Source organism: Oncorhynchus clarkii, chromosome 17 (assembly GCF_045791955.1).
Source record: "Oncorhynchus clarkii lewisi isolate Uvic-CL-2024 chromosome 17, UVic_Ocla_1.0, whole genome shotgun sequence".
In the NCBI taxonomy this organism is placed as follows: domain Eukaryota; kingdom Metazoa; phylum Chordata; class Actinopteri; order Salmoniformes; family Salmonidae; genus Oncorhynchus; species Oncorhynchus clarkii.
In genome coordinates this window covers 25,826,091-25,838,467 of record NC_092163.1, presented here as the reverse complement: position 1 = coordinate 25,838,467, position 12,377 = coordinate 25,826,091, and the positions used below count along the sequence as shown (strand labels likewise).

Below are 12,377 nucleotides of genomic sequence, written 5' to 3'. Positions count from 1 at the left end.
GGTGTACGATTGCCAGCCCCACCAACGCATGCCCCTTCTACAGGCAATAGAGGAGGCTTGTGTAGATATCGATTAGGTGTAATGCCAGGGCTGGATACGACACTTCAGGTGATATTTTCCACAATGCATCGCTCCAGACATCGCATGTGACGTGATGAAGTCTTCTTGTCGGACTGACAAAGGTGGCGAGATGTATGAAAAGATATGTAACTTATTTGTTTGATAGCACAAATGTTTTTTTTTTTTTTCCTATTGCGGTTGTTGTTTTAGGATTGTTAGAACACTGGGGAAATTATTGGTATTGAGTGTGTTATGTTTGGAATACACATCCATAATTTACACATTTTGATACCTGTGTTTATTTCGGTTTGCAACATGTATTAGAAAACTTCCTTTCAAACTGCTATGCCCTGCACACAGGAAAAACCTGTGTTTGTAAATTTATATGATCAGTGCGTAGGTGGTGCTTTGTGTGCTGATTCAAATGATGGTTTGTGTTTACTGTATGGATGCAAAAACACTTTTTTTGTGAAGAGGTTGAAGAGTTTAGCAAGAATGGATTGTTTTAGCAAGAGATGTATAATGTTTTGGTTGTTAGTGTGTAGAGATGAAAAAAGAAATAGCCTATAGTTTCAAAGATTGTGCCTGAGCAAGCCAGAAAATAAACGGTAATATACTGTTTCGCAAGAGTGGTGAGGAAGCTAATTTGAAGTATACATTTGTTTATGTAATATACTTTTGCAACTACAATATGATTGATATTGACTGCATTAACGTGTCATTTATCCTTCATGTAGTCACATGCATGTGACTGATTTTTGGGTAACACTCCACTTGCTACACCAAAGCCTACTGTGAACCTCTTGTAGCCACATATCAATTGTTAGGCAGTTTGAAGACTGTTAAAGTGCCTTGTTGGCATGGTCAGTATTATGATCTATCATAAATTAGGCAACTGTGTTTTAAAGGCCATTATAGGCACAAGTTATAGGTCAGGCTACTTGAATACAAGCCATGTCAAGCTTATATGAAGTAGTGAGTAAATAAGAATGATAAATACATGAAAGGTCACATTGGGCTCATGCTATTTCAAAAGCCTATAACTTACCATACTGGGATAAAGTTACCCAGTGAAGTGTGCTGGTTGTTGAGAAGCCATTTTATGAAGAAGTGCACATGTGAAGTTACGTCCAGGTCTTTCAGGCAAATTACTTGCAGGTGTTCACACCAATGTGTGTAGTTGTGTGAATAGATTAGAAATGGTAAATAGTTGGGTGAAAAAGGATGCTATCAGGTCTTCACTGACTGGACTGTAAAAGTAAAGGCTAAATCTTAACTGAGCTTTCAAGCATTTGCGCTCTAGAGCTGCATTTACACAGACAGGGTAAAATGTCCCCTCACCCGACTAATTGGTATTGTCTTCAATCAGCTCAGGTTTGTATTAATGCCATATTGAGGTTTTCAGGTGGTGTCCTACATGAATGATGGTTTTGTTCATGAAACTTGACAATGATCTAAAATGTCACAGATACATTTGAAGAAAATATGTAACTAATGTGCAGCTCCAAAATACTACTCTCATGAGTCATTGGGAAATAGACTTTCAACCAAAAGAGGCAACTGTTTCAGGCTGGCAGGTGTTCACCATGTGGAGGTAATGAATGTGAAATGGTAGGTTAATCATGCTTAGAAAATGTGTATATGTGATGGTGTGTAAACAGAAAAGTATTCCATCAAATGTGAAAGGAAAGTAAAGGAGTGTTAGCCTACTATTTACTAAGCATTTGTTCGGTTCCCCAGGTAGGAAAGGATGGGAAATCTTCTATGAGAGTTTTATGGGGATGGTGAGAAGTAATTTAAGTTGGTATAGATACGGTGGTTATTTGTCATGGGAAATTATCTCAAGTGATTGAAGGCAGATCAGGCTAAGAGTAGTAAACTCTTCCATCCTGGGGATCTCCCTACTCTTGCTGTAACTATTATTGAAAAGGTAAAATAAATAGGGTATTGATGTCTCAATAATATTTGGTGGCATTGATCTGTAGATTAGTAGTATAGAATCAATAAAATACTTTACGAAGCATCAAGGTATTCTCAAACAGACAAAGGGAGATGTAGCCATTTTATGTAGTATAATCAGACAGTACTACTTACAACAGCATCTAGGGTTAGATGTTAACCAGGCATTGGCAAAAGCGCTAGGACATGGGTGAAAAGTTAAACATTCAGTGTGTAAATAGCAAAAAAGCTAGGTTTTAATGCCCCCAAAACCAAAAAGTTAATAGTAAGAGAAAATATGTCAGGGGTAAGAAATGGTTAACCCAAGAGATTGGGAGGCAACAGAATGATTAGCTCTACCTGATAATTAATTACACCCACCTGTTGTGTCACACCTAAACGATTCCATGATTAGAGAGGGATAATGAGCAAATGCAGGTGAAACGGGTTGGTGCTCCAGAGGTGAGTTACAGGGTAGGAGTTAGTGAAATGGTGAACTAATCCATGGGAGACATACGTGTTGAAAAAGGAAAAGACATAAAACCACTGCAAAGAAGTCTATATAGTCTAGTTGAGGTGTCTTTGGTGGATGGTGTAGCTCAGAAGTGGTTCCACCTGTAGTGGTGTTAAGTCATAGGCATAGAGGAGTTAGAAAAGCGGCACGTACTTTGACGTGAAGGGCCAAAGTAGTTGAGCTCACCTTGTCTCTTTCAAAAGCGTGTCAGAGAGAGAGAGAGAGAGAGAGATAGGCTTGTGGCCTTCTCGCAGTCCTTCCTCGCTTGACTCCGCAGCGTGACTCACTCGTGCCGGTCTTTGTGTCTGTGGGTCTTGGTGTCTGGCTGTGCGGCCGGCGCTATGGAGGCTGGCACCCCATGTGCTTGTCCGCCCTGATATAGGCATAGAGAGAGAGAGAGATTTGGAGCCTATCCTTCTCTCTCCTCCTCCCTCTTGTACAGGTGTAAGGGATGTGAAACGGCTAGTTTCAATCGGTGACGTCACTTGCTCTGAGACTGTTGTTGATGATGTGTGCAGAGGGTCCCTGGTTCGGCCTAAAGTTATACTGCTACACAGGCTCCAGTCATTGGAGCACGAGTGGAATCCCACTCACTGTGTTATACTGGCATGCTCACATTCCTACCCTATTCATGTCAGCATCATTTATTCCCTCTCCCCCCTTTTTGACATGTCCTCCACACACACACACACACACATGGATTTGCTCTTTTCACTGACAGGGTGGGTGGCTCTTAAAAGAGCCTTTGGGTTACTACAGCACTCCAAATGGGCTGTTTACTTGGAGCTGGTGTACTTGGTCACGGCCTTGGTGCCCTCGGACACTGCGTGCTTGGCCAGCTCTCCGGGGAGCAGCAGGCGCACTGCGGTCTGGATCTCCCTGGAGGTGATGGTGGAACGCTTGTTGTAGTGGGCCAGGCGAGACGACTCTCCGGCGATACGCTCGAAGATGTCGTTCACGAACGAGTTCATGATTCCCATGGCCTTGGAGGAGATGCCGGTATCGGGGTGGACCTGCTTCAGGACTTTGTACACGTAAATGGCGTAGCTCTCCTTCCTCGACTTTCGGAGTTTCTTGCCGCCTTTCCCTGCGGTCTTGGTGACGGCTTTCTTGGAGCCCTTCTTGGGCGCGGACTTTGCTGGCTCGGGCATGATGCTGATGTCTCGTTGCTTCTCACAAACGAATGAGGGGGTGGAGAGCCCTTTCCCTCTTATGAAGACAAAGCTAAGCTAATTCGCCGGCCGTGGACACACCCCTGCTTTCTCATAGGCGCCCCTGCCATTTGCCCAGTGGAGCTGAGCGCGCATAAGAGCCTTCCACTCAGAGGCTTGCTTCCCTAACAAAGACCATAGCCTATGCTCTGTCACTGGTGGGAAATGGTGTGTTTCCAAAAAAGTCCTACAATGGCCAGACATAAGCCCCCCCTTTTTGGACTTGGTGGGGATTTCCCAGCCGTGGTGCCTTTATTTCGGGTGTCTCGTAATACGACTGTACGCAAAGCCTGCACTGAACATAGCGTCCTGTCCACTCAGAGTGGCTCATGGTTTAATACGACTGTACGCAAAGCCTGCACTGAACATAGCGCCCTGTCCACTCAAGAGTGGCTCATGCTTTCCTACGATAATGGATTTGGCCCTTTTGAAGCGGATGTGGGTGGCTCTTAAAAGAGCCTTTGGGTTCAAGTCGGGATGTTAACGTTCCGAGAAGAGTGCGTTTAACCGCCGAAACCGTACAGGGTGCGTCCCTGGCGTTTCAGAGCGTAGACCACGTCCATGGCCGTAACGGTCTTCCTCTTGGCGTGCTCGGTGTAGGTGACGGCGTCACGGATCACGTTCTCAAGGAACACCTTCAGGACACTGCGGGTCTCCTCGTAGATCAGCCCGGAGATACGCTTCACGCCGCCACGGCGAGCCAGACGGCGAATGGCGGGCTTGGTGATTCCCTGGATGTTATCGCGGAGAACCTTACGGTGACGCTTGGCGCCTCCTTTTCCGAGTCCCTTGCCGCCTTTACCTCTTCCAGACATCGTGTGTTCGCTAGTTGCGTTCAAGTGAATGAATGACGTAATTTTCGGTGCTTGGTGCTCTTATTATCTGCGTTTGGTGGACCTGATTGAAGCCAGTGGCACAGAAAGTGCACTATTTTGCCTGGCCTCTGCTGCAAAGGGGAGGGCGTTCGTTCTAGGGAACTATGGAGGAAGAAGAAATCAAAGCTACTTACATGCGCGGGAAACACACTCAAATACTGAGCTATGTTGAACACAAGGCCCAACTGTGATGTCCCACTCTTCACATTGATTGGTGTTGTTCTACTTGTTGTTGTTGTTGCACCTGATTCAACTCTTTCTATCAGCTGTGCCTCTCCAGGGCTACCACAAAAATGGCTACTCTACCCCTGCCTGGAGTTGGGAAACACTGAACTAGTAGGATTCAACCCACTGCAGTTGCCAGTCACACCTAATAGAGATAGGCGTTAAAACCTCAAATAGTGTCACAAGTACAAAGGAGAAACGAAGTGGAACATACGGGAAACAAATACACAAGGAATGCCACAAATCCTAAGGGGTCCATAATGTCACCTCAGCAGTCATGTAGCTCTTGAAGGCCATGTAATAACATCATTCTTCTTTTTCTTCCCTAGACAGGATCCAGGTGGCCATGGGAAGGGTGGTGATACCTCTGCAAGCTGAAACGCAGTAAAACATTCCTCAGACACCCACCCAACACACACACAATAAAGGGATCATTTTCCTATGCGTACAGAGGTAATAGGGATGTGCAAATATTGTATGGAACTTTTTTCAAAAAACAATAACATAGCCTTTTTATTATGGAAATAGTGGTATGAGGTGGATCCTTTATAGGCCAGATAGCCTCAGATGTTGCATCGAATGATCTCAACAGGTCATTTCAAAGGGGACAAATGAGGCCCAAGGGCACATACTGGCGATTGACCAATCGGTGCAGTTGATTCACATCTCAGATGTGACTAGGTATCATCTTACAACTTATTGTTGCCATAATTGTCTCTTACATGTACTTAGTGGCTGCCGGCCCTCGGTTTAGTACATCGAGCAACAGAGGTTGCCTTTTAGGAGAACGACTGACAAGCGTTCAACTAGCTGGGATGCAGCTAGTGTCATCAAAGCACTTTGTCATAGCAAGTTAGAAGAAATAGGTTAAGGTTACGAAAAGGCTTAGGCTTACCCCAAATGTCACGTTCGTTCGTAGCTGTACTCCGTGTAGGCACAACAAGTCATCACACAGAGAGCACACTTGAAGCACAACTGCACTGCCTGGAAGGCCGCAACGGACTGAATTGGAATCCCTCAAACAGCACGCTAACTACATTCCGCTTTATGATGTCACAGTCAGCCCCTTGGAACACTGGTCCTCAACAATCTCAAACACCTTGGATACCCAAGCCAAACATTCTCGAATCACTCACATTCACAAATCAACCAGGGAGAAGAAGGCTGCCAGGAATTGAATGCTGAAAAGCTAACCTCCTTCACAGAGCAACATCATAGGACTGGGAGTTTGTGTTCAACAGCTTGCGTTCCCCTATTATCAAGGGCTTAGTTCCTCTATAGGCTACAGTGCAGATACTTCACATGCAGAGTACAACAACAAATAACAGAGGGCCTGTTACCACAAAAAAAGGCCATGCTGGCAAAGTAAATACAATATAGCAAGTAAAACACTGGAATGGTACATTTGCAATGGAAGAAATGTGCAAAGTAGAAATAAAAATAATGCGGTGCAAAGGAGCAAAATAAACACATTCATTAAATACAGTAGGGAAAGAGGTAGTTGTTTGGCCTAAATTATAGGTGGGCTATGTACAGGTGCAGTAATCTGTGAGCTGCTCTGACAGTTGGTGCTTAAAGCTAGTGAGGGAGATAAGTGTTTCCAGTTTCAGAGATTTTTGTAGTTCCTTCCAGTCATTGACAGCAGAGAACTGGAAGGAGAGGCGGCCAAAGAAAGAATTGGTTTTGGGGGTGACTAGAGAGATATACATACACCTGTTTAGCAGATGTCGGGAAATGCTTGTGTTACTAGCTCCAACAGCACAGTCAAGTCTAACAAGTAAGATCTAACCATGTTCCAACATTCCACACAATACACCCAAATGCAATTGGAATACATCAATATATGGACGAGCAATGTCAGACCGTCCGTAGACTAACATACCTTACAATACAATACTTTATATATCCACATGACATGAGCTATGCAAACCACCTCCACGTTAGGAATGTGCCCAGTGATATCTAACAAAAACACACACCTCCGTGGAACCCACATGGCAAGACAGGAAGGAAGACATGCAGAAGTGCTCATGAAGAGGACATGAAGAAGACCGGAATCATCTCCAATCAAGTGAACAATGTCAAAGGAATAGGTCAAGTCATACAGATAGGGAGGCATTTCACCGCCACCCGCTGGACCACAAGTAATTTTGCCAACACTGGCTCATCATTCAAAGCCACATAGGGAGGGATCTTAACACCACCTGCTGGATCAGAAGTGCCACTCACAATGGCCAGACAGAGCATTTCTCCCTCAACCTGATGCAATTGTCACAACAAGTATGTGGTCAAAATCAAACATTAACTACAACAGATCATCAAATAGGCAAACACATGCTCATGTAGAGTACCTCAAATTGTACAGTTACTTTGTCACCAAACCTAATCTGTCATTCATCTACAAATACATGCTCTTCTAAAGCCACAATGCAATGTTCACATGGTACATTTCATTTCTTACAATCTATGTCACTATTACTTCATTTGACTGCTCTTAAATCATATTCACTTAACCCTTTTCTTCACCTGCTGATTTTCTGCTGGTTTTGTCTCTTGCAGATTTGGATGTTATGTGAATCTATGTTTCTCAAGTATCAAAAGAGAGTAAGTTACATTGACCTACTTTATGAAAAACGGAATGCTACTTTTCTCTCTAGCCTAGTGCACTCTTTATCTGTAAGCTCCCCTACTGGTGTAGGTAGCTCCAAAAAAAGGTCCAGATGCCATTACCCCGTGTAGCCTATAGAACTTTATCTCGACGACCACATTTTACACCAATGCACCCCGACAATCGGTTGGTGGTCGGGAATCAAGTGGATGATTCTGGGACCAATTACAGGACGGGGTCTGTTGGATGAGGGGTGTACTGAACTGTGCCTATAGCATGTCAAAAATCCCTCCAACGGGAAATAGGCCTTGGCAAATGGCCAGGGGCGCTGTCCTTTTCAGCACCACGGAGCTCCGCTATTACCTGTCTCATGAGTGAAGATGCAACAGTAGACAATTCCTGCTCTTTTGTCCTGCAATGACACACTTTAGCCGTGTCATTGCTGCATTTAACTGGCAGCCTGTATTTCAAATCAAATCAAATTTTATTTGTCACATACACATGGTTAGCAGATGTTAATGCGAGTGTAGCGAAATGCTTGTGCTTCTAGTTCCGACAATGCAGTAATAACCAACAAGTAATCTAGCTAACAATTCCAAAACTACTACCTTATAGACACAAGTGTAAGGGGATAAAGAATATGTACATAAAGATATATGAGTGATGGTACAGAGCGGCATAGGCAAGATACAGTAGATGGTATTGAGTACAGTATATACATATGAGATGAGTATGTAAACAAAGTGGCATTGTTAAAGTGGCTAGTGATACATACATGTATTACATAAAGATGCAGTAGATGATATAGAGTACAGTGTATATACGTATACAGTGCCTTGCGAAAGTATTCGGCCCCCTTGAACTTTGCGACCTTTTGCCACATTTCAGGCTTCAAACATAAAGATATAAAACTGTATTTTTTTGTGAAGAATCAACAACAAGTGGGACACAATCATGAAGTGGAACGACATTCATTGGATATTTCAAACTTTTTTAACAAATCAAAAACTGAAAAATTGGGCGTGCAAAATTATTCAGCCCCTTTACTTTCAGTGCAGCAAACTCTCTCCAGAAGTTCAGTGAGGATCTCTGAATGATCCAATGTTGACCTAAATGACTAATGATGATAAATACAATCCACCTGTGTGTAATCAAGTCTCTGTATAAATGCACCTGCACTGTGATAGTCTCAGAGGTCCGTTAAAAGCGCAGAGAGCATCATGAAGAACAAGGAACACACCAGGCAGGTCCGAGATACTGTTGTGAAGAAGTTTAAAGCCGGATTTGGATACAAAAAGATTTCCCAAGCTTTAAACATCCCAAGGAGCACTGTGCAAGCGATAATATTGAAATGGAAGGAGTATCAGACCACTGCAAATCTACCAAGACCTGGCCGTCCCTCTAAACTTTCAGCTCATACAAGGAGAAGACTAATATCCAGGTGTTAGAATGGCCAAGTCAAAGTCCAGACCTGAATCCAATCGATAATCTGTGGAAAGAACTGAAAATTGCTGTTCACAAATGCTCTCCATCCAACCTCACTGAGCTCAAGCTGTTTTGCAAGGAGGAATGGAAAAAATGTCAGTCTCTCGATGTGCAAAACTGATAGAGACATACCCCAAGCGACTTACAGCTGTAATCGCAGCAAAAGGTGACGCTACAAAGTATTAACTGAAGGGGGCTGAATAATTCTAATAATTTTGCACGCCCAATTTTTCAGTTTTTGATTTGTTAAAAAAGTTTGAAATATCCAATAAATGTCGTTCCACTTCATGATTGTGTCCCACTTGTTGTTGATTCTTCACAAAAAAATACAGTTTTATATCTTTATGTTTGAAGCCTGAAATTTGGCAAAAGGTCGCAAAGTTCAAGGGGGGCGAATACTTTCGCAAGGCACTGTACATATGAGATGAATAATGTAGGGTATGTAAACATTATATTAGGTAGCATTGTTTAAAGTGGCTAGTGATATATTTTACATCATTTCCCATCAATTCCCATTATTAAAGTGGCTGGAGTTGAGTCAGTGTGTTGGCAGCAGCCACTCAATGTTAGTGGTGGCTGTTTAACAGTCTGATGGCCTTGAGATATAAGCTGTTTTTCAGTCTCTCGGTCCCAGCTTTGATGCACCTGTACTGACCTCGCCTTCTGGATGATAGCGGGGTGAACAGGCAGTGGCTCGGGTGGTTGTTGTCCTTGATGATCTTTATGGCCTTCCTGTGACATTGGGTGGTGTAGGTGTCCTGGAGGGCAGGTAGTTTGCCCCTGGTGATGCGTTGTGCAGACCTCACTACCCTCTGGAGAGCCTTACGGTTGTGGGCGGAGCTGTTGCCGTACCAGGCGGTGATGCAGCCCGACAGGATGCTCTCGATTGTGCATCTGTAGAAGTTTGTGAGTGCTTTTGGTGACAAGCCGAATTTCTTCAGCCTCCTGAGGTTGAAGAGGCGCTGCTGCGCCTTCTTCATGATGCTGTCTGTGTGGGTGGACCAATTCAGTTAGTCTGTGATGTGTACGCCGAGGAACTTAAAACTTACTACCCTCTCCACTACTGTTCCATCGATGTGGATAGGGGGGTGTTCCCTCTGCTGTTTCCTGAAGTCCACAATCATCTCCTTAGTTTTGTTGACGTTGAGTGTGAGGTTATTTTCCTGACACCACACTCCGAGGGCCCTCACCTCCTCCCTGTAGGCCGTCTCGTCGTCGTTGGTAATCAAGCCTACCACTGTTGTGTCGTCCGCAAACTTGATGATTGAGTTGGAGGCGTGCGTGGCCACGCAGTCGTGGGTGAACAGGGAGTACAGGAGAGGGCTCAGAACGCACCCTTGTGGGGCCCCAGTGTTGAGGATCAGCGGGGTGATGTTGTTGCCTACCCTCACCACCTGGGGGCGGCCCGTCAGGAAGTCCAGTACCCAGATGCACAGGGCGGGGGTCGAGGCCCAGGGTCTCGAGCTTGGAGGGCACTATGGTGTTAAATGCCAAACTGTAGTCGATGAACAGCATTCTCACATAGGTATTCCTCTTGTCCAGATGGGTTAGGGCAGTGTGCAGTGTGGTTGAGATTGCATCGTCTGTGGACCTATTTGGGCAGTAAGCAAATTGGAGTGGGTCTAGGGTGTCAGGTAGGGTGGAGGTGATATGGTCCTTGACTAGTCTCTCAAAGCACTTCATTAGCTCAGTTACCTTAGCTTTCTTGGGAACAGGGACAATGGTGGCCCTCTTGAAGCATGTGGGAACAACAGACTGGAATAGGGATTGATTGAATATGTCCGTAAACACACCAGCCAGCTGGTCTGCGCATGCTCTAAGGGCGCGGCTGGGGATGCCGTCTGGGCCTGCAGCCTTGCGAGGGTTGACACGTTTAAATGTTTTCCTCACGTCGGCTGCAGTGAAGGAGAGTCCGCATGTTTTGGTTGCGGGCCGTGTCAGTGGCACTGTATTGTCCTCAAAGCGGGAAAAAAAGTTATTTAGTCTGCCTGGGAGCAAGACATCCTGGTCCGTGACGGGGCTGGTTTTCTTTTTGTAATCCGTGATTGACTGTAGACCCTGCCACATACCTCTTGTGTCTGAGCCGTTGAATTGAGATTCTACTTTGTCTCTATACTGACGCTTAGCTTGTTTGATTGCCTTGCGGAGGGAATAGCTACACTGTTTGTATTCGGTCATGATTCCGGTCACCTTGCCCTGATTAAAAGCAGTGGTTCGCCCTTTCAGTTTCACGTGAATGCTGCCATCAATCCACGGTTTCTGGTTTGGGAATGTTTTAATCGTTGCTATGGGAACGACATCTTCAACGCACGTTCTAATGAACTCGCTCACCGAATCAGCGTATTCGTCAATGTTGTTGTTTGATGCAATACGAAACATAACCCAGTCCACGTGATGGAAGCAGTCTTGGAGTGTGGAATCAGATTGGTCGGACCAGCGTTGAACAGACCTCAGCGCGGGAGCTTCTTGTTTTAGTTTCTGTCTGTAGGCAGGGATCAACAAAATGGAGTCGTGGTCAGCTTTTCCGAAAGGAGAGCGGGGCAGGGCCTTATATGCGTCGCGGAAGTTAAAATAGCAATGATCCAAGGTTTTTCCAGCCCTGGTTGCGCAATCGATGTGCTGATACAATTTAGGGAGTCTTGTTTTCAGATTAGCCTTGTTAAAATCCCCAGCTACAATGAATGCAGCATCAGGATATATGGATTCCAGTTTGCAAATAGTCAAATAAAGTTCGTTCAGAGCCATCGATGTGTCTGCTTGGGGGGGAATATATACGGCTGTGATTATAATCGAAGAGAATTCCCTTGGTAGATAATGCGGTCGACATTTGATTGTGAGGAATTCTAAATCAGGTGAACAGAAGGACTTGAGTTCCTGTATGTTGTTGTGGCCACACCACGTCTCGTTAACCATGAAGCCCCCACCCCTGTTCTTACCAGAAAGATGTTTGTTTCTGTCGGCGCGATGCGTGGAGAAACCAGCTGGCTGCACCGACTCCGATAGCGTCTCTCCAGTGAGCCATGTTTCCATGAAGCAAAGAACGTTACAGTCTCTGATGTCCCTCTGGAATGCTACCCTTGCTCGGATTTCATCAACCTTGTTGTCAAGAGACTGGACATTGTCGAGAAGAATGCTAGGGAGTGGTGCACGATGTGCCCGTCTCCGGAGTCTGACCAGAAGACCGCTTCGTTTCCCCCTTTTACGAAGTCATTTTTTTGGGTCGCCGGCTGGGATCCATTCCGTTGTCCTGGTTGAAAGGCAGAACACAGGATCCGCTTCATGAAAGTCATATTCTTGGTCGTACTGATGGTGAGTTGACGCTGCTCTTATATTCAGTAGTTCTTCTCGACTGTATGTAATGAAACCTAAGATGACCTGGGGTACCAATGTAAGAAATAACACGTAAAAAAATAAAAAACTGCATAGTTTCCTAGGAACGCGAAGCGAGACGGCAATCTCTG

The 12,377-nt window shown here is 44.9% G+C and overlaps 1 protein-coding gene and 1 pseudogene across 1 annotated transcript; both read right to left on the bottom strand.

Moving 5' to 3' along the window:
- Window positions 1-3,146: 3,146 nt before the first annotated feature.
- LOC139369689 (histone H2B-like) lies at window positions 3,147-3,846 on the bottom strand (annotated as a pseudogene).
- Window positions 3,847-4,226: 380 nt separating this feature from the next.
- LOC139369688 (uncharacterized) lies at window positions 4,227-4,538 on the bottom strand. The gene has a single exon (XM_071108948.1). It carries the CDS (start codon window positions 4,536-4,538, stop codon window positions 4,227-4,229), a length of 312 nt encoding a protein of 103 aa, XP_070965049.1.
- Between the last annotated feature and the right edge of the window lie 7,839 nt (window positions 4,539-12,377).

Bases quoted from the DNA above. Each gene is read 5' to 3' on its own strand.
- LOC139369688 (XM_071108948.1), bottom strand. From the start codon at position 4,538: ATGTCTGGAAGAGGTAAAGGCGGCAAGGGACTCGGAAAAGGAGGCGCC.